Raw genomic sequence first — 23,761 nt, 5'->3', positions numbered from 1 at the left:
TTGATTTTTACTAAAAACTTTTAAAAAAGTAGGGCTTATTTAGTAACATGCACTTTATACGAAATATTTTTAGCTAATTAACCTTTGCGCAATACCTGAAGAGTGGGGGTGAGGGTGCCTAGGATAAAACCACCCCTAATATATCTTTATGTTTAATTATGATAAGTTATGTTTGCTCAAAGTTTTAAATTACTCTTAACTGTCACCAGAAAGACAATATTTATGAATTTATACCTTTAAATTGGGATGTTTTAGAGCCTTGAGTATGCTGGACAATCTTAGTTCCGCCAAAGAGTACATGGAGTTTCCCATCGGCTTCAATGTCAACTATCTTGTCCGGATCATATTCCCCATTTTCTAGGGATTCTTTCATCTGAGGAACGGACTCACCTATAAAAGTGGAATTGCATAAAATTATTGTAATAACTGGGATTCTAAGAAAAAGATGTGTGTTTTGAATCTCAGGGACTAACATCTTTAAACTTTAGGTTAATATTAGCCAAAAAAGTTACCATAAAATATTTTAATTATAAGAAACAGTCCTTAAAAAAGAAAGAAAAAAGAATATAATGTAATTGGAGCTATTTGTAATTTTTCAGCTTATTGGCCATTGATTTTCCCAGCCTTTTCCGTTTAATTTTTTTGGAAAACTAAATGATGGACCAGTGAAACTTTATATTTACATTTGTTCATCACTACTGGAATATAAACATTACTATAAAAATATTTTTTGGAATTTACAGGGTGCATATAAATCGTGCCAACTTCAATAGGAAAAAAACCCATCAAATACATAAATGTAAACATGAAAATAATTGAAAGTAAATACAAATACAAACTTCAGGAAAATTTCGTTTCTATTTTCCAGATTAATAAGTTTCAAACATAGAAACCCCGTAATTATACTATACGTTTCATTCTGCTGTTATAAATTTTCACCAAAAAGAAAAATTTGTTTTCTGCCTTTTTGTTTCAGGGTGCACTGGTAAAATTTTTTCCTCAGACGCCCCCTTCCCTCCCCCCAAAAAACAGAGATTTTTACTAGTTTTTACTCCATTTTATCCTAGACTAATACTGTGCGCACAGTCTTTTTATATTTTTAATTTAAGTAGGTGGTCTTTGTCGACTCTTTGTACCCAACCCTGCTGCTGCTTCACCCTAGATACCAGAAGCTTTTACTAGTTTTCATTCAGTTTTGTCCTACCTAACATGGGACGTTCAGCTTTTTTTTATTCTTTATTCTAAGGATACGGTCTTTATTCCTTTATAGGACATGCCAATTCCGTCAAACCTGCTCTTTCATCATGAGCGGAGCCAACTCACTTCGTTCATAAACAGTTGAGCAGCATAATGTTTGTTTTCAAACATAATATATTCTTTTTATATATTTCTTGGAACCATTGTAGCCTTCAGGTACAAGTGTTCAAATCACTAAACAGTAGCGACGTCAATGGCGAACCAAGGCCAATAACTACAATCACAAAAAGCCCAATCGAAGTGAGGTTCATTTGCAAAGGCCGAAGGCCGGAGCTACTGAGTATATACACTTGAAGTACAATGTTCGTCTCTAAGCTGGAAACTCAAAATTTTGCAGCAAATTTGGAATCTTGAAAACCGGAATTAAAAAAAAAGAAAAAAAAAGAAAAAAAAATAATTATTATGACAGAGAATTATAACAGAAAAAATCTATTCGAGAAAATGACTTGAAATAACCATCATAATTTCAGTCCTTTTCACACCAGTACTTCACGATTTTGGGGAGCTTGAAATCAAAGTAGAGGATAACACCAGATAAACACAAGCCTAGATCAAGAAAAAACTAGTTCGCATGCAGACAATGATTCGCATAGTGTAGGTACCGAACTCTTTATTTTCTGCCTTCTGCCGGGAGTGCTACGCATTGGTTGGGGCATATCATCTGACACCGTGTGAAGAGTAGAACAAGAGTAGTTCAGCTCAAAATCATCAGCTAAGCAACAGTCCAATGCTGAGGGCCGCTGCGCCTTTACCTCCTTGAAATATGCCCTGAACGACCACCATGAAGGTAACTTTAAAGGCTAAAAAGGGGCATTTAACATAATGTTACTTTCCATCAAGTATGGTTGAAATTCAATGATCCCTTCTATTAGATGTCATAACAAAAATTTATGGACCATTTTTCTTTGCAATGGTCAGGTTGCCTCTGCATAGGTCACAGCTAGGACACTAGCTCTTACTTTCACTAAGTTTGGCTAGGATCCAACGTTCATTTCTAGAAGACGTGCTGATGACAAGAATTGAGGGTGTCCCCTGCCTCCAGTCCCAAAAGAGGTTGCAATGGGCAGAAAATTCTCGAAAAGCCCAGTTACGTCACTAGCTCTTACTTTCCGGTGATCTGGGTCGAGATCAAACTACCCCTTTAAACGTTTGCATTACCCCAAGATATTACAGTGACTATTCCTTCTCCCCCACATGCGCACATAGATATTTGACTTGAAAAAGGCTGAAGTTAGAGTTTTGAATTTGATTAGATCTTGGATTACGTCCTCATCTCCAATCGGTGTAACTGTGACAAGATGGTTTAGACCAGAATGAGAATGGACCCTTAAGATATACAGCTATCATACTTACTCTTGATTCTAACCAAGTTTGGTTGAAAATTCAATAGCCCCTTCACCTAGATTGACAAGAATTTAGAATTTTTCCCTATCTTCCCCTAAGAAAGTCTTATCAAATAGGATCCCGAAGACATAATTTCGGGACACATTTTTACTTTCAAAAAGTTTACTGAGATCCGACTATCTGATCTGGCATTTGTCCAAATAAAATGAGTATCCTCCCCTTTCTCTCTTCCTGCAAAGAATGGATTGTATATTTACACCCAAAAGACCCAGAAGGGACGCTTGCTGCTGCTTCACACAAAGTTTAATTGAATTCGGACAATATATGTTGCTGAATGCTCTGATAACAAGAATTTAGATTCCTTCATCAGCCCCAAGGGTTGGATCAGCCAAGAAACTCCAAACAGTGCAGCTAGACACTTGCTCTGGCTTTCCAGGTTTAGTCAGGATCCGAGAATCACTTGCAGCAGATGCCCTAATGACAAAAAATTAGAAATTCCCAGCATCCAGGTTTTAGATGAGATCAGATTGTGTATTGACAGCCTAAATGTACAAATGGGTCACCTTTTACTTGATTAATCAAAAAAACTTTCTCCACAAAATAATTTTTTCAAAGAAAAGTAAAGAACTCCATTACACAAAAAAATGAGCAAAAATAAAATCAAATAATCTACCAAGCGTGAAACTACCACAAAAAAGCATCGATAAATAAATTAAACCCAAAACGAACAGAAATTACAATAATTAACCGAGTCAAACTCAAAACGAACAGAAATTAACATAAGTTGGGCGCAAAACCCCTATGCCTTCCCAGGGCCAGAACAAAATTTGCACTTTACTGAAAAAATTTAAATGTTTTTACTTTTATAACTTTAATAAATCAAATAATGTTAACATTTTGAATAACTAAATGTCAGTATATGTATATTAAACTGACAATGCACATTCATTTGTGTTTTTTCAGTAAAGTACAAATTTTGTTTTGGCCTTGGGAAGGCATAGGGGTTTTGCGCCCAACTTGTGTTAATTTCTTCTCGTTTTGAGTTTGACTCGGTTAATTATTGTAATTTCTGTTCGTTTTGGGTTTCATTTATTTATCGATGATGAAATGTGGTAGTTTCACGCTTGGTAGATTATTTGATTTTATTTTTGCTTTTTTTTTCTTTTTTTTTTAATGGAGTTCTTTACCTTTCTTTGAAAAACTTATTTTGTGGAAAAAGTTTTTTTTTTTTATTAATTTCTGTTCGTTTTATATTGACATAGTCTTTTCAGGGAAAAGAAAATAATACTTTAAACCTTTTCATTTTTTAAGATTTTATAGTTTGGCCTGCTATTTGTATGCTGGAGAAAAATTTTCAGCAATTTATAACAACATGCACCCTTTTAAAAATCTGGACACAAATAGTACTGTTTAATTTAGTTTCATACCATCTCTAGTTGACCTGAAATGGAAAACTTGATACCATTCGCAAAAAATCTGTTTACTTTCTTTGATAGGTTGGATACGCTTACGCTATTTTGTTTTGGTTAATTTTTATGTGCTGAAAGGGTAGGGTTGGCGTGGTAGGTGGGTAGTGGAAGGGGGATTAGTTGCCCTCAAATCACTTTCGACTATTAAAAAGGGTATCAATCCTTTCTATTTTCAATCGAATGAGCCCTTTTCGAAGTTCCAACGACAACTATTTCGATACGAATTGCTCTCGTTTAAACAACAACAACAACATAAAATAATACATTATACCCACATCAATCTTTACAATAAAAATGTCAAGCATTTAAATCCCTTTAGACTATTAAAAAGGGCGCTGTGCCTCTCAATTTCCAATCGAATGACCCCTTTTGGAAACGACAACGCTTTCTATAAGCACCTTATGTGCCCCCAGGGCAAAAATTACAACACTTACCCTAAGGTCTGTTAGGGTGGTTGTCATCCTCTAAGACCGAATTTCCAGAAGTTTCAACTAAGTTAAACAAAATGGCTATCTCAAAATTTTGATTGGATGTGTTTTGGGAAATGGTGAGCGTGAGAGGGGCGGTGGTGGGCGTGAGAGGAGTTATGCCCCCAGGGCATAATTTACAACCCTTGCCCTGAGTACAGGGGGTGTGTCATTCTCAAATACCTAATTTCCAGAACTTTATACTACGTTGAACAAAATGGCTATCTGAAAATTTTGATTGGATGTGTTTGGAGGAAAGCTGGGCGTGAGAGGGGATAGTTACCCTCCAATCACTTTCGACTATTACAAAGGGCACTAGCCATCTCAATTTCGAATTGAATGAACCCCTTTTGAAGTTTTACGACACCTCTATCTATAAAAACCTTATGCCCCCAGGGCAGAACTTACAACCTTTGCCCGTGGGGCTCTGGGGGGTTTGTCATCCTTAAATACATAATTTCCAGAACTTTCAACTACGTTGAACAAAATGGCTATCTCTAAACTTTGATTGAATGTTTTTGGGGAAATGGTGCGCGTAAGAGGGGGGTTAATAACTCTCCACTCACTTTCGACTATTAAAAAGGGCAATTTCAATTTCAAATCAAATGAGCCGTTTTTGAAATTTCTATAACAACTTTATATATAAACTTTATATGTGCCCAGGGCATAACTTACAACCCTTGCACTGAGGGCTCTGAGGGGGTTATCATCCTATGACCTAAGACCTAAAAAGAACTTTCAACTACGTTGAACAAAATGGATATCTCAAAATATTAATTGGATGTGTTTGGAGAAAAGATGGGCGTGAGAGGGGGGTTAGTTGCCTTCAAATCACTTTCGACTATTAAAAAGGGCACTAGCTCTTTAAATTTCCAACCGAATGTGCGCTTTTTCAAGTTTCTACGACAAAGATTTCAATAGAAACCTTAAATGTCCCAGGGAACAACTTATAACCCTTGCCCTGAAGACTGTGGGGAAGTGTCCTGCTCAAAGGTATAATTTCCTGAATTTTGAACTGCGTGGAACAAAATGGCTATCTCAAAATCTTTATTGGATGTATTTGGGGAAATGGTGGGCGTGGAAGGGGTGTTAGTTGCTTTCCAATCACTTTCGAATATCAAAAAGGGCACTAGCCATTTTAATCTCCAATCGAATGAGCCCTCTTCGAAGTTTCTACGACAACGCGTTATATAAAAATCATATATGCCCCCTGGGCATAATTTACACCCCTTGTCATGAGGGCTGTGGGGTGGATTGTCATCCTCAAAGACCTAATTTCCAAAAGTTAAACCTACGTTGAATAAAATGGCTATCTCAAAGTTTTGATTATATGTGTTTGGGGAAAAGGTGGGTGTGGCGGGTTAGTTGCCCTCTAATCACTTTCGACTATTAAAAAGGGCACTAGCCCTTTGAATTTCTAATCGAATGAGCCTTTTTTAAAGTTTCTACGACAACGCCTTCTATAAAAAACATTATATGCGCCCAGGGCATAACTTACAACCCTTGCACTGAGGGCTCTGAGGGGGTTATCATCCTAAGACCTAATTTCAAGAACTTTCAACTACGTTGAACAAAATGGATATCTCAAAATTTTGATTGGATGTGTTTGGGAAAGTGGTGGGTATGAGAGGGGCGTTAGTCGCTCTCCATTCACTTTCAACTATTAAAAAAGGCAGTAGCCTTTTCAATTTCCAATTGAATGAGCCCTTTTGAAGTTTCTACGCTTTCAATAAAAACCTTATACGTCACCAGGGCATAACTTACAAACCCTTGCCCTGAGGGCTGTGGAGGGGGGAGGGGTTGCCACACTTAAAGACCTAATTTCCAACTTTCAACTACGTTGAATAAAATGACTATCTAAAATATTGATTGGATGTGTTTGGGGAAAAGGTGGGCGTGAGAGGGGGCTGGTTGCCCTCAAATCACTTCCGTCTATTAAAAAGGGCACTAGCCCTTTAAATTTCCAATTGAATGAGCCCTTTTTCAAGTTTCTACGACAAAGATTTCAATAAAATCCTTATATGCCCCCAGGGCATAACTTAGAACCGTTGTCCTGAAGACTGTGGGGGAGTGCCCTTCTCAAAGGTATAATTTTCTGAACTTTGAACTGCGTGGCACAAAATGGCTATCTCAAAATCTTTATTGGATATGTTTGGGGAAGTGGTGGGCGTGGAAGGGGTGTTAGCTGCTTTCCAATCACTTTCGACTATTAAAAAGGACACTAACCATTTGATTTTTCAATCGAATGAGCCCTTTTTGAAGTTTCTACGACAACGCATTGTATAAAAACCTTATATGCCCCCTGGGCATAATTTACAACCCTTGCCCTGAGGGCTGTGGGGAGATTGTCATCCTCAAAGACCTAATTTCCAGAACTTAAAACTACGTTGAATAAAATGGCTATCTCAAAGTTTTGATTAGATGTGTTTGGGGAAAAGGTGGGTGTATGAGGCGGGTTAATTGCTCCTAATCACATTCGACTATTAAAAAGGGCACTAGCCCTTTGAATTTCCAATCGAATGAGCCTTTTCTTAAGTTTCTACGACAACACCTTCTATAAAAAAACCTTATATGCCCCCAGGGCATAACTTACAACCCTTACCCTAAGGGCTGTGGGGGATTGTCCTCAAAACCATAATTTCTATCTAGAAATCTACTATGCTGAACAAAATGTCTATCTCAAAATTTTGATTGGATGTTCTTTGTTAAATGGTGGGTGTGGAGGGGGTGTTAGTTACCTTCCAATCATTTTTGACTATTAAAAAGAGCACAAGCCACTCCAATTTCCAATTGAATGAGCGCTTTTCGAATTTTCTACGACAACTTCTTCGAGACAAAGTGCCCTGCTCTAAAGGAAAAAATTAATAAATAGTACATTGTGTCAACATCGTTCTTATATGCCCCCAGGGCATAACCTAAAACCCTTGCCCTGATGGTTGTGGTGGAGTGCCCTCCTCTTTACTTAGTCCCCGTTTCTTTTCTCGTTCTCGAGTGTCCCCGTTTTTTACTTAGGCAGCGCGATCGCGCTGCCCGTGATCTATAACGTAACTTTGTATATAAGCCTCATAAGCTACCAGGGCTTTACTAACAAATCTTGTACCGAGGGCTCTGAAGGGGTTATCTCTCTAAACGATCTAATTTGCAGAACTTTCAATTACGTTGAACAAAATGGATATCTCAAAATTTTGATTGGATGTGTTTTGGAAAATGGTCGGCGTGAGAGGGGCGTTAGTCGCTATCCAAACACTTTTAATCATTAAAAAAGGCACTATCCCTTTTAATTTCCAATTGAATGAGCCCTTTTGAAGTTTCTATGACAGCCCTTTAAATGAAAAACTTTATTTGTCCCCAGGGTATAACTTACAACCCTTGCACTGAGGGCTCTGAGGGGGTTATCATCCTAAAAGACCTAATTTCCAGAACTTTCAACTACGTTGAACAAAATGGATATCTCACAATTTTAATTCGATGTGTTTGGGAATGTGTTTGGGAAAATGGTGGGCGTGAGAGGGACCTTAGTCGCTATCCAATCACTTTCAACTATTAAAAAAGGCACTAGCCTTTTCAGTTTCTACGATAACGCTTTCAATAAAAACTTTATATGCCCCCAGGGCATAACTTACAACCCTTGTTCTGAGGGCTGTGGGTGGAGGGGTTGTCATCCTTAAAGACCTAATTTCCAAAACTTTCAACTACGTTGAATAAAATGGCTATCTAAAAATTTTGATTGGATGTATTTGGGGAAAAGGTGGGCGTGAGAAGAGAGTTAGTTGCCGTCAAATCACTTTCGACTATTAAAAAGGGCACTAGCCCTTTGAATTTCAAATCGAAAGAGCCCTTTTTCAAGTTTCTGCGACAAAGATTTCAATAAAAACCTTATATGTCCCCAGGGCATAACTTATAATCCTTGTCCTGAGGGTTGTGGGGGAGGGTCCTTCTCAAAAATATATTTTCTATCTGGAAATCAACTAAGCTGAACAAAATGGCTATCTCAAAATTTTATATAGCTATCTCAAAATATGCCCCCAGGGAATAACTTAAAACCCTTGCCCTGAAGGTTGTGGGGGAGTGTCCTCCTCAAAAACATATTTTCTATGTGGAAATCCAATGCGCTGAACAAAATGGCTATCTCAAAATTTTTATTGGATGTGTTTGGGGGAATGATGGCGTGGGGGGTGGGCTAGTTGCACTCCAATCACTTTTGACTATTAAAAAGGGTACTAGCCCTTCGAATTTCCAATCGAATGAGCCTGTTTCGAAGTTTCTACCACAATGCCTTCTATAAAAACCTTATTTGCCCCCAGGGCAAAACTTAAAACCCTTGCCCTGAGGGTTCTGGGGGAGTCTCCTCCTCAAAAACATATTTTCTATCTGGAAATCAACTACGCTGATCATACTGCATACTTCAAAATTGGGATGGGTGGTATTTGGTGGAAGAATGGGGTGGGGGGGCTAGTTGCCCTTGAATTACTTTCGTCTCCCGATAAGGGCCCTAGAACTCTCAATTTCAGATGAAATAAGTCCCTTTTGAAGTTTCTACGACGACCCTTTCCATATGAAGTGCCCTGCTCTAAAGGAAAAAAAAAAAATAAATACTCGTAGTACATTGTGCCAACATCGTTCTTATATGCCCTCAGGGCATAACTTAAAACCCTTGCCCTGAAGGTTGTGGGGGAGTGTCCTCCTCAAAAACATATTTTCTATGTGGAAATAAAATTTGCTGAGCAAAATTGCCATTTCATAATTTTGGTTGGATGTTCTGAGGGGAATGATGGGCGTGGGGGGGGGGGGGCTAGTTGTCCGCCAATCACTTGCGACTCCCAAAAATAGCCTAGAACTTTCAATTTCCAATCGAATAAGTACCTTTTGAAGTTTTTACGAGGACCCCTTCCATATGATGTGCCCTGCTCTAAAGGAAAAAAAAAAATAAATACTCGTAGTACATTGTGCCAACATCGTTCTTATATGCCCCCAGGGCATAACTTAAAACCCTTGCCCTAATGGTTGTGGGGGAGTGTCCTCCTCAAAAAAATATTTTCTATCTGGAAATCAACTACGCTGAACCAAATGGCTATCTCAAACTGTTGATGTCATGTGTGTAGAGAAATGACGGGCGTGAAGGGGGGCTAGTTGCCTTCCAATCACTTTCGACTATTAAAAAGGGCACTAGCCACTCTAATTTTCAATCGAATGAGCCCTTTTCGAAGTTTCTACAACAACTCCTTCGATACGAAGTGCCCGGGTATGGAGAAAAACAAACAAAAAAAAAACACATTGTACCCACATCGTCCTTTACTTAGACAGCGCTAGCGCGCTGGCTATGATATCAGATTGGAGCAGAAATATAAACCACTTCATGATGATGTCCGAATGACGGCTTAAATAGAATCTCTTTCCCTTTCCTCCGTGAGTTTGATCAGATTCAACATTTTTTCAATTCAATTTTGGCACTAAGCCTGAAGTGCATAATCAAAATAGAAATTGCACAAAGAGACAAAAAATTAAATTAAGGATTTCACTATTGAGCTTTCCAGAACTATTTCTTAGAAATCTAGAAGAGTACAGAATTCTCGATCAAAGGGCTCTTAGCGGTAATTTTACGATCTAAACAAGCTAGACATTTAATGATACATAAGAAGTTTATTTTCAAAGTTAAGGTATTTCCGTTTTGCTTCTCGTTTTGGCTATTTACTTGGCAAGATTTTTTATTTTTATTTTACTCCTGGATAATTTCAAGATTTTTCACGAGCTTTCTAGGACCTTTTCTTCTCCGGTTCATAATCCCCCAGCCGTGAAAATCTTTCAAGTTTCCTTATTTACCTTACCAAACTTACCAAGCTGAGCCAAAATAATAATAATAAAAAATCTAAACAACGAGAGCAGAAGTGATGCTCCGCAAAACAGCTGCTTACGAAACAAATTTGAACTTCCGTTCCATTTTAAACAGCTTAAAATTGCTTCTATAGCAAAATTTAAAGCAGCCCTTATAGATAATGAATCAGCTGGATTTATTTTAAGAATTCTGAAAATAAAAATGAAATTGAAAATGTTTTTACCTGTCAGCATACTTTCATCAACAATACAAGAACCCTTCAGAAGCAACATATCACAAGGAACAAGTTGAAACTCATCTTTTGCTCTTCCAACACACACTACGTCCCCAGCTACTAATTCATTCGATATTATTGACTTCCATTTGCTCTCACGATAAACCTGAAAGAAGTTAAAAAGAAAGAAGATGATTTGATTCAACCAAACTATTTTGTTTTGATTGCTTTGAAACTTATATTTGAAATACCTTAGGCAAAGAAGAATTAAAACATCAAAGAAAAAAAATATTGATTCACCTGAAAACAGGGTTCATAAAAGGGCCAATAAGCTCTTTGCTTTCTATACAGATTGAAATTTAAAACCCTAATTCTCTCAGGCAAGTGGACGCTAATGTATAAAGACAATTCTAGTTTGGGGTCCATACCCCTCTCCAAAGATAGGGTGCAAAACAAAGCCAGAAATATTTATCCCCAATTGACTGGAAATTCTCAAGGATTGTTGTGCTAAGGGGACAGCACATTTTTGTTGGGAGGGTGCTAGACTGCTCAAAAATGAGTTGGGAACTTGATGTTCTTGATCCGTTCTATACTTACAGCTGTAAGTCCTTAGGCCAAGGGGAACCAAATGTAAAAAAGAAAGCATTGGGCCAAATGGGCCCTAGAAAGGGCCAAAGAACTTTCCGGTACTTGTCTGTTAAACGGAACGCACACAAAAAGGGAAGATAGGTTAATCCTAACGAAATATGCCAAAATATGACGATAATATAATACTTTAGAAACAAATTATGGAAGCTACGACAAAGAATTGTGGAAAGCAGGCCGTGCAGATCGCATTATATTAAATACCTAAACTAACCCAACCTAACCCTTAACTACCTCTATATATATACACACACACACATATATATATATATATATATATATATATATATATATATATATATATATATATATATATATATATATATATATATATATATATATATATATATATATATATATATATATATATATATATATATATATATATATATATATATATATATATATATATATATATATATATATATATATATATATATATATACATATATATATATATATATATATATATATATATATATATATATATATATATATATATATATATATATATATATATATATATATATATATATATATATATATATATATATGTATATATTATGGAAACTACGACGAAAGAAGGCCGTATGGAACGCATTATATTAAATACTTAACCAGGAAGGAAAACCGGTTTCTGTCAAATTTTACGCAGCGTAATTCTTGATTGCGTTCCGTATAACAGACATCTACGAACTTTTCTTTTTCGAACATAGATTGGTAAAACCACAGATAGGTTTCTCCCAATCACCTTCAAAGTTACATTTCGATGGGCTGAAGAAAACCTTATAGAAGACAAAAAAAAATTGAAGAAAAAGGTTTCATCAATCCGTGACCTCAAAAAATAGGCACAATATTCTTCTGTGTCCCTCCTGTAGTCTACCATCCGACATAGTATATTGCATGTTAGAATTTGACTTGTTCATAAAACATACTTAAGGTTAGTTTTGCTTAAATGAAAGTTACAAAACCCTAAATCGGTGCAAAAATAACATAAGTTGACACTGGAGTAATCTGAACTTACTAACGATGCAAAACTGATGTTATTATCTGTTATGATAAAAACTAGCAAACTCTCCGATCCAGCTAAAGGTTTTTCCGCTACATGCCCCCACGGGACATAGAATCACGTCTAACTATCGAGGTAAATTAAAAGGCATTATGTGTTGCCTGATTATCAAAATAGCGGATATCTGCAAACTATCTATGGCAATTATATATAGCAACGGGTCAAAGAAACTTATGCCTTATAAATTAAGTGAACTTTTTTATTTGCTAATAGTACAGGCAAACTAGAGTTTGACTTTAAACAAATTGCAACACAAATTATTTTTACACCATGTTGTAGAGAAAAAAAAAGCTCAACAGCATATCCAAAATTGCACATTCTAGGTCGACGCAAAACTAGTTTTTTTTTGCTTTTCGTGTCAATTTTTTTCAGTTTTATTCTAAAAAAATGAACTATCGGTAAACGTTCGTTTTTCTGTATATGAAGCATAATCCCGATGTAAAAGGAAGAGCTGAGCCCGAAAATGAAATCAAATTTGATACACAATGTACCAGAAAAAAGTCTAATAATCATTAATATGTGATTTTACACTTCTCATCGTTGTGACCTCTTTTTCACCATACTATCAGAAGGCAACTATTCTGACATAAAATGATGAGCTGAGCCCAAAAATCAAATTAACCTGATGTAATGTCTACTAGAAAATCCGTTTCATATTCATCAATATGCACTTTTTTATTTTCATTTGCCATATTTCTTTCAGCACTTATTGTCCACCAATTCGTCAATTGTTGATAAAAACAAATAGCAACAGAAATGATTTTTACACCATTTTGTACAGGAAAAAAAGCTGAACAACATATCCAAAGTTGCACATTCTAGATCGACGCAAAACTAGTTTTGTTTGCGTATCGTGCGTTTTCTCACTTTCCTAACAAAAAAATTAAGTTGCGGTAATTGTTCGTTTTTCTTGAACTGAGTTATTTTTCCATTGTAAAAAGACGAGATGAGTGCGAAAATGGAGTCAAATTTCGTGTACGGTATATAAAAAAATTTCATAATCATCAATATGATATTTTTACGCTTCTCGTCGTCGTGACCCCCATTTTTGTTTACCACACCATCTTTCACTTGCTAAATTGTCGGTTTTGAGACATAATAATTAGTTAGCCTGAATCTGATCGTCGCTGGCTCCATCACCTGATGGGACGGCCTAAAAAAAGTGATTGCAAGATGTTTATTGAAAAATTAAATATATTAGAAAACGGAAATCTTCAATAAAACTAGTTATCAGCAGTTGACATTTAAAATCCATCTTATGACTAACTACTGCGAAAGCACTGACTAGTATTCACAAGTAATAAAACTGTTGAATCAACTGCGTGAACATTCGAAAAACAGAATAAAACTCTGATTAGCACTCACAACGCATTCTTTTAATTCAGATACCTTAACTTCGATGTTCTCCTCATCGTTATAGCTTTCGATTCTTGGAGAGGTAGAACATGCTGTCCCTTTGCACGTTTTACACGCTGCAGTGCAAGCTAAGCCGTTTATAAAGCAGCTACATCTCGTTGAGCTACATTCCAGTTGACAGGAGCACTTCACGGTTTTAGGAAGCAGACGAGAACTGCTAGGACGTCAGTAGTCAATGAATACAAGAAGTCATCTTTATTTTTCCAACCCCATTCCTCGGCTTTAAGTTCAGAATCAGGATCTCCACTCCATAGTTTACACGAGCATCCCTTCCATAAGAACCATATATGCCCTCAGGGCACAATGTACAACACCTGCCCTCGGGCCCTGGGGGGTTGTGTCGACCCCAGAGTTTTCGTTATATGATCTTTGAACTATTTCTAAATATGGTTGTTTCAAAGTTCTTATCGGATGGGTTTGAGGAAAAAACGTCGTGGAGGGGGAGGGCTAATTGCCCTCCGATCTCTTTTGACTCTTAAAAAGTGAACTATAAACTTTTCATTTCAAATCAAATGAGTCCTCTCTGAAGTCTATACAAGCATCCCTTCCATAAGAACCACATATGCCCCCAGGGAATAACTTGCAACGCCTGCCCCCGGACCCTGGGAGTTGTAACGACACCGGAGTTTTTGTTATATGATCTTTGAACTATTTTTAACAAATTGGCAATCTCAAAATTTTATAGGATGCATTTGGGAAAAAAAGGGCGGGGGGGGGGGGGCTAGGCCCCTTCAATATGAAGTGCCTCTGGAAAAAATAAATATATAAATGATAAAACATTGGAGCCGTATGGTCTTTACTATAGGCAACACTATAGCGTTGCCTCTGATCAGTATTGCAATGACGTTGTCACACTTGTCACACTTTTGTGAAAAAATTGAAGATTTTCGTGTATAGAGAAGTTTATATTAAATTGCTTAAAGAGCAAAAAACTGGCAATTGCAAAATTATTCATATATATTTTGAGAAGATCTCGATACAAATCGAAAACTTTAAAAAACAAACAAAAAGTTTAAAAATCAGTAGAAGCCGTTGTTAGAGATTGGACTTGCGGTAATAATCAAATATCTTTGAATAGACGCAGTATGAAAATGCATTAAACTGCGTAAAGAGCAAAAAACAAGTAATTGCAAAAATATTTGTATATAAATAGACACAAACATATAAATATATTTGTATATATTTTAACAAGGGATTTCAACAATTCAAAACCTTAAAAAAGAAAACCAAAAGTTTGAAACTTGGTAGAAATCGTTGTTAGAAAAACATTATTACCGAATTTCTTTTCTTATAAGTATAAGCAATGTCTTTTTAAGACATGAAAAAAAGTTGAAAAATTGTTAAGTTCAGTCAGAATCGCTGAAGTTATTATGTAGTTGATTTCCAAATAGAAAATATCCTTTTGAGGAGGGCACTCCCCCACAACCCTCGGGACAAGGGTTTTAAGTTATGCCCTGAGGGCACATAAGAACAATGTTGGCATGATGTACCCTTTATTATTTGTTTCCTTTATAGCAGGGCACTTCATATGGAAGGGGTCAAGAAGAGACTTCAAAAGGGGCTCATTCGATTGGAAATCGAGAGTTCTAGGGCCCGTTTTAATAGTCGAAAGTGATTGGATCGCAACTAGCCCCCACACGACCATCATTCCCCGAAACACATCCAATCAAAAGTTCGAGATATCCATTTTGTTCAGCGTAGTTGATTTCCAGACAAAAAGTGTGTTTTTGAGGAGGACACTCCCCAACAACCCTCATGTCAAGGGTTTTAAGTTATGCCCTGGGGGCATATACGATTTTTATAGAAGGCGATGTCTTAGAATCTTCAAAAAAGGCTCATTCGATTGGAAATTCAAAGGGTTAGTGCTCTTTTTAATAGTCGAAAGTGATTGGAGGGCAACTAGCCCTCCCCCCACACCCATCATTCCCCCAAACACATCCAATCAAAATTTTGAGATAGCCATTTTGTTCAGTGTAGTTGATTTCCAGACAGAAAATATGTTTTTGAGGAGGACACTCCCCCAAAACCCTTGGGGCAAGGGTTTTAAGTTATGCCCTGAGGGCATATAAGAACGATGTTGCCACAATGTACTATGTATTATATTTTTCCTTTAGAGAAGGGCACTTCATATGAAAGGAGTCGTCGTAGAAACTTCAAAAGGGTGTCATTCGATTGGAAAGTGAGAGTTCTAGCGCCCCTTTTAATAGTCGAGTGATTGGAGGGCAACTATCCCCCCCCCGCCCATCATTCCCCCAAACACATCCAATCAAAATTTTGATATAGCCATTTTGTTCAGCATAGTTGATTTCCAGACAGAAAATATGTTTTTGAGAAGGACACTCCCCCCACAACCCTCAGGACAATGGTTTTAAGTTATGCCCTGGGGGCATATAAGGTTTTTGTAGAAGGCGTTGTCGTCGAAACTTCAAAACAGGCCCATTCGATTGGAAATTCTAAGGGCTAGTACCCTTTTTAATAGTCAAAAGTGATTGGAGGCCAATTAGCCCCCCCCCCCCCCAAGCCCATTATTCCCCCAAACACATCCAATCCAAATGTTGAAACAGCCATTTTGTTCAGCGTAGTTGACTTCCAGATAGAAAATTTGTTTTTCAGGAAAACACTCCTCCACAACCCTCAGGGCAACGGTTTTAAGATATGCACTGGGGGTATATAAGGTTTTTATAGAAGGCGTTGTCGTAGAAACTTCAAAAAAGGCTCATTCGATTGGAAATTAAAAGGGATAGTGCCCTTCTTAATAGTCGAAAGTGGTTGGAGGGCAACTAGCCCCCCCCCCCAGCATTCCCCCAAACACATCTAATCAAAATTTTGAGATAGCCATTTTGTTCAGCGTAGTTAATTTCCAGATAGAAAATATATTTTTGAGGAGGAGACTCCCCCACAACCCTCAGGGTAAGGATCATATACCCTGGGGCCTTATAAGGTTTTTATTGAAATCGTTGTTGTAGAAACTTGAAAAAGGGCTCATTCGATTTGAAATTCAAAGTAACAGTACCCTTTTTAATAGTCGAAAGTGATCTGAGGGCAACTAACCCCCCTCTCACGCCCACCTTTTCCCCAAACACATCCAATCCAAATTTTTAGATAGCCATTTTACTCAAAGTAGTTGAAAAATTTTGGAAATTACGTCTTTAAGGATGACAACCCCTCCCCCCACAGGCCTCAGGGCAAGGGTTGTAAGGTATGCCCTGGGTCATATAAAGTTTTTATTGAAAGCGTTGTCGTAGAAACTTCAAAAGGGTTCATTCAATTGGAAATTGAAAGGGCTAGTTCCTTTTTAAATAGTTGAAAGTGATTGGATAGCGACTAACGCCCCTCTCACGCCCACCATTTTCCAAAACACATCCAATCAAAATTTTGCAGGCCAAACAATAGAGTCTTAAAAAACGAAAAGATTTAAAGTATTATTTTCTTTTTCCCTGAAAAGACTGTCAATATAAAACGAACAGAAATTAATTTAAAAACTTTTTCCACAAAATAGGTTTTTCAAAGAAAAGTAAAGATCTCCATTAAACAGCAAATGAGCAAAAACGAAATCAAATAATGTACCAAGCGTGAAACTACCACAAATCAGCATCGATAAATAAATGAAACCGAAAACGAACAGAAATCACAATAATTAACCGAGTCAAACTCAAAACGAGCAGAAATTAACATAAGTTGGGTGCAAAACCCCTATACCTTCCCAGGCCAGAACAAAATTTGCACTTTACTGAAAAAATACAAATAAATGTGCATTGTCAGTTTAATATACACATACTGATATTTAGTAATCAAAATGTTTATATTATTTGATTTATTAAAGTTATAAAAGTAAAAACATTTATATTTTTTTAGTTCAGCATTTCAGTTCAGTATTTCAAGACAGCAAATTGTCTGCGGTTAGAAGACAAGCGACAATGAGAATCCATATATAGAAGCCTGCTGTTTGCTAAGTGCCAGGGCCTGGTACTACATTGTCTATATCACACGACAAGCATTGTTCTTAACGTTATTACAATTCTTAAAGGAATACAAATTTCTTATTTATTATTAATTAGACTACAAAAGCATAACAGATCCAGTATCTCATAATAAGGCCAATAGTGGAACATTAAAACGCAATATGAATCGGGCTCCAGAACAAAGCATATGCTTCTAATTCACATTTGGGCCAAGAAGGGGCATTAAGAATAATGAATATCGTCTATAAAACCGAAAAAAAAACATACCTGAATTGAATAAGGTTTGTTCCCCATCTTTCTTACTTCAGACATATTTCTCAGTTGCTGTTGAACAAGAATACCTTCAAATGCAACCAACATAAACAAGGTGAAAACACTATAGTACCAGTAGGCATCTAAGCACCAAAGCAGGACGCAAAAAACTTGAAAAACAAAGAAAGGAGCGGTTGCACGCTCCAAAAACAGTTCTTTAAACTCTGGAATATCCATAATCATGCTAGAAAAAAAGAATATACGAATTAAGTCAACAAAAGAAAATCCATTAAAATATTATCAAAATATTCATTTAGATTTTGAATAAAAGTCAAAGTTTCTTTGAAAATTATATATAACTATAAAATTCATAAAAAAAATTATACAAGGTCTAATATAATGTCTAATAAGAATTATACTCAAATATTAACTATAATTCCTAGGCTCGCAAAACCATGGAAACAAATTTCACTGAGGATAAGGGTGGTCGATAACTGTGGGTAATTTCGAAGAATTTTTAATTGAATTTATTTGCACTAAAAACCCATAGGCTATGGCAAAAAATATAAACAAAGAACAATTACAAAGAAATTGCACAAATCCTAACATAATCCTACAGAAAACTATTTCTATGATTCATCGCGAGACGAAGGAATCGTGCCAAGCTTCTGAAATCCATATAACACTCATCCGCACACACTCTCATCAACCACTCAAAATTATATCCCCCTACCAAACACTTCAAGTCTCCAATCACTCAGCTTCTCACATTCACACATCAAGTGATATACGCTCTCGTCTAAACCTTCACACATAGGACAAAAATAAGGATCAGCCTTTGACCTTTCCCTCCCGATAAAGTTTCTTCTTTGGCCCAGTGGCAAAATATCAGCCCTCATTTCAATGAATTAGTTTATATCACTTTCATTCGACCCCATCTTAAAAAATAAAACATCGTCTAAAATCTCTCTTAATAGAGAAGAAAGACCAAGTGATTTTGAAAGCGAACGCTGCGACTACCACACCTTTGTTTCTTGGTCCTGTAAAATCCTTATAACTAATCCCGTTACTTGGTCCCCCATTACCTCGAGCCCTAAACCCTCCCGCACACATGACTTATCCCTAGTCACCTCTTATAATATCCTAAATGCGCTGTTTCTACACTATCTCCCTTCGCATATCCCCAAACCTCAGATCCATAGTGTATCACACCTAAAATGTTAGCCCTGAAAACCTCTTTAACTACTTGGATCTTTTTATTATCCCTAAACTGACCACACTACCTTTCCATGACATACAGATAACACTTCAATAGGGACAAATCTTTTTATTTCAGAGTGAAACAATAGCAAAATCTCTGGATATTTTGGCCACATATCCAGTGACCGTCTCCAGCAGATAACTGTATTTTGTTGTAGTGAATATTGTACATGTTTTTCCTGCGAAATACCTCCGAAATACCGAAATAAAAATAAATAAAAAATTCCCAACAGAAACTGCGGGACAGGGAGAGGGAATTTGAGACTCTTTGCCTTCTCCCTTTGAGCCTATAGGTCAACTTTCTCACACGAAAGCAGTTTCTATGTTAATCATCCTCAATCTATACTGGTTTTGTAAAGGTTAATAACAACAGCAAGTACTACAAACAGTTTACTATTCGGATACAAGTGTAGCATACTTGTGAAGTAGTTACCTTCTGTTGTGAATACTATGTTTTTTCTCTTTTTATATTTAGTTGTTTTTATTTATATAGTTGTCTCGTCCTAAGCTGCACAAAAACTGGTGTTCAATTTCAATTTCTATGGCAATATAGATATAAAGGTTCAGATGCCTAGGCTATATTTTATGGATAAAGGATGATAAATTGCCAAATATTTTTGAGCCTCCTTTTGGAACCAAACGAAAAGCAGGTCGTCCTTGAATGAAGTGGGAAGAAGTCATATGAAACGATTTGAAAGAAACTAGAGCTTCATGGGAAGAGTTAAAGAGTGAGGCTTAGAACAGACTGGGATGGAGAAGGAGCGTGAGCAACTATGTCTGCCTTACGGCTTGGTGTTGCAGTGAGTTGCTAGAACTACTAGCAGTAGTAGTTAATATTTGAGTGTTTTCTTTTTCTGTCAGTCATGCTTTTTGCTCCGTCAGCGTTTCAAATATAAGACTTGGGAGGTTTACGACAAATTCATTCACATCAAATACAGATCCGATAGAACTTAAGTAAATGACTAGTGCTATATTAGCCTTTATTGACATAGCCAACACAGTCTAATTGGCCACCAAAGTCTAACCTAAAACAAGGTGATTGAAACATTCTACGTCATAAATTTGTCAGCTTCATTGTTAAAGGTCAGTCAATCGAAGGAGACTGTTTAGTATACATCATTTTGCTCTTTCCTGTAATGTGAAAATATAAAGGCCAAGGTGCTTGACAACAGAATCCCACCGAAATTATCCAGCTGCTCTTGGGCAGCTACAAAATGGTTTGTTGCAACATTTGCATCAAACTACATCAAGTACATCTTGCGACATAATGAAGAATTTGATGTAGTCAGTGATGACCAGGATAAGTGATTCTACCAATTTTGAGGGATAGTACCAAGGTCGATAGAATATAGTCTACACATGACGGCAGACTATTGCTGGAGCATCAAGTAAAGATGTTCACAGACTGAAAATTCTAGAAGAAGCTGTAAGCGCAGATTTTGTCTTTTCATGCATGTATACTGTTTGGTAAAAAAAAAGTTTACCTGTGAATACAATTAAACTATTGTTTTTACCTATTTAGGTTTCCTCTTTCTTTTTTTATACACATGTTCTATTACTTCTGAATAAAAGAGAAACACAAAAAAGAGACCCCATGACACAGAAAACCTAGGGTTATTTCTGAATTCAGAGCCCGAAAGTTAGTAAAAACAAAACAAAAAACAGATCTAAGTAAAATAAATTGTTGTTCCCTAGTTGCATGTTATAATTGAATGCAAAAAAGGCCCTTGCTCACCTTGCTCTTGACCATCTTTTCCTCATTGAACATTGAAACTGAACATATTTGAACATCAAAAATGATATAAGCATCATCAAGGAGTTGTTTAGGTTTTCCTAGTCAAAGAATGAGGTTCGTTTCGATTCTTTTCCATGAATTCAAGGTTTTTTTTTAGTTTGGAAGGTAGTTTCTGATCTGACAGGAAGGTATGATTAGAATGCATTAATAAATGATGGAAAAGGGACACCGTAGTTACACCTTTCGATAAAAAAGCTGAATTATGAATGAGGCATGTTTTCCCTTGGTTTTAACAACACACTTGTACTAGAAGCAGAAAATGGTAATGGGAAGAAACTAGTTTGAAACGCTTACATCAACGCTAATTTGGGCCCAACTAATACTATGTCTTTATTTTTTGTCGGATTCATCTCAAAGATAGGTTCCAATCTTCCACCTTTTCCAATTTAAAAGAAAATCTTACCTTAAATCTTTAACTTGATTAGTCAATCAAAATTTTGACAGTAGTCAAATAGACAAATTCTGAACAGTATAGGCCTACGTAATTAGCACTGCAGTTGAGCAGGAGGCAAAGGGGCAAGTTTATTTCTCCCTCCCCCACTTCTCCGAAGTTAGAAAACCATGTCTTACAAATACTCATTTGGTAGCCTCCTTCTTCAATGGAAGGAGGGGGATATATGTGCCAAACTCGTCCCGATATATGTCCCTAAATCATCTGATATCCTCCCCATCTCAACCTGAATTTTAATTTCATAGACAATGTCTACTTTAATAAAACTTAGCCTTTATAAATTCCAGCCAAAAATTAAATTATTCTTGACATTAAAGAATAATTCATTCCCTAATGAGAAAAAATTGTATTTAAGCCAGTTAGAGAATATAAACATGTGAAAACTTACGAATTGGTGCCAAAATATTCAGTAGCAGTTGCTAAATCCTGACTAGATCCAAAACCTTTTGAGGAGGAATAAAAGCTAACTGATCTGTTCATAGGATATTTGACAGCCTCAAATTCTTCTTTCTCTTCATTCCACCAGTATCTACTCTTTTGAAACGTAAAAGCAATTTTGATCCTATCGTTGCCATCCTAGAAAAAACATGGTAGTAAAAAACTTTTATGTATTGTCACAACTGGTTTAAGGTGTTCTCTTCCAAGAAAGAAATGCCAAAAAAACACCATCGTTTTACTTCCATTTCCTGTAAAACTAAACAAATAGAGGTTTAAACTGCAATTTATCCTCACTACTGACGGTTATCTTTTTTCTTTAAAATAGAGAAAGGTCTGTAAGATTTATTGGTATATGTGGTGCCAAATTATTGCATATATTATGAAAAATAGGGACGGACCACTATTGCTGTTATGAAGTATCAGCTGCCATCCACCAAGGATGATAGAAGGTTGCGTAGCATTATACGACTATTTCATAAATATCATAATATTAGTCTTGTCAAAAAGATAATTCCGCAAAACCTATAATTAAAAGATAGTTTTGTTGAATTGGCTATTATATAAAAGAATATTGCCAAAATCCCTAATTCACTCCCATTTTTTTTTTTTTTTTTTTTTTTTTTTATAGCAGAGACGACTTTACACCTATGCTTCAAGAGGAAAATTGGGTCATTTTAAGAGATATTACTGGGAAAAGCTCAAAGATTGTAAAATTTTAGCATAGTGCTGCAAACACATTGAACTAAATTTCAATCGAACTAAATAACTAAAATTCTGACATAAATTACGGAGTAAAGCCAATCGTAGTTACAGCTTTTTTAATACAATTAATTTTAAAAACTTTTTCCACAAAACAAGTATTTCAAAGAAAAGTAAAGATCTCCATTAAAAATCAGAAATCAGAAATTGTTATCTACGACTATGAAAGCTGTCTTTAAATAAATGATTTCTTATTTCGAGTTGAACTAAATCAAAACATACTATGTGCATACAGATTGCTGATACAGGTGTATAATCTATATTCTCGGGACGGCTTCCCGTATGAAGAGGAAACGTCTGGGGTATCATGAGTGGGATGTTCAGTTGAGCAAAAGGTAAAACTGTACCTGCTACTACTGCTATTAATCATGCTGCTACTACTGTTACTACTTCTAATAATAATATACTATTACTGCTACTACTTCTCCTACTACTACCACTAATACTATGATACTTGTACAATTAAGGCTACGCGTATCAAGGTGGAAATTTGATAGAACATTGAGGGGGATTTTGAACTAAATCAAAATACGCTATGCACATGCAGATTGTCAAAAGGGCGTATCTCAAGAATGGATTTGGGTATTAAGTTGGAACTTTGGAGAATACTTAAAGCGGGAGATCAATTGACAAAAAGGTAATATATGCATGTCACTACTATTGCTAATACCACTGCTATTTTTAATAATGAGGTAAATGGTGTTGTTACATTTGATGGTCTAGGTTGTTCATTTTCACCCATTGTGATTGTGAACTTACATTTCTCAGGTCGTGCTCTTGATTTTGTTTCATTTGATGGTTCAGTTTGTTCATTTTGAGCAATTGTTAATTTACATTTTCTCCTCTAGGTATTATGGAACTGCAGAAAACGCCTTTTGTAAATAGACTCATTAAACTTGGTCCTTTATACTTAGCTATGTTTCTTGCGTATTTTTACGTGCGTCATAGATACTAAAAACAATAGAACCACTCCTGGGGCCGAATGACGTACTTTTGCATTTGAAATGTGCTCATAAACATGACTTTAGTCATATGAAATTTTTTCCAAAATTAATGTTCTTAACGAATTTTCTTAAACTTGTGACCTTTCTAGATCTTTTTTTTAAGCCCAGAAAATCCCAGGATGCCAA

At 36.2% G+C, this 23,761-nt stretch overlaps 1 protein-coding gene across 2 annotated transcripts in view; it reads right to left on the bottom strand.

Annotated features, from left to right (window-relative positions):
- The window catches only part of LOC148941471 (endoplasmic reticulum transmembrane helix translocase), a 96,373-nt gene that overhangs the window by 59,738 nt on the left and 12,874 nt on the right, over window positions 1-23,761 (bottom strand). For both annotated transcript variants that reach the window (XM_089104085.1, XM_089104086.1), the window contains exons 3-6: window positions 21,823-22,010; window positions 17,944-18,172; window positions 10,594-10,750; window positions 235-390 (exon numbers count right to left, since the gene is read on the bottom strand). In XM_089104085.1, coding sequence (XP_088960211.1) covers window positions 235-390; window positions 10,594-10,750; window positions 17,944-18,172; window positions 21,823-22,010 — 730 coding nt within the window. The remainder of the gene's footprint in view (window positions 1-234; window positions 391-10,593; window positions 10,751-17,943; window positions 18,173-21,822; window positions 22,011-23,761) is intronic.

This window comes from Artemia sp. Qi Xiang Cuo, chromosome 18 (assembly GCF_049724085.1).
Source record: "Artemia sp. Qi Xiang Cuo chromosome 18, ASM4972408v1, whole genome shotgun sequence".
NCBI lineage: Eukaryota > Metazoa > Arthropoda > Branchiopoda > Anostraca > Artemiidae > Artemia > Artemia sp. Qi Xiang Cuo.
The sequence above is the reverse complement of the archived record's forward strand: the minus strand, read 5'-3'. Positions and strand labels throughout refer to the sequence as shown.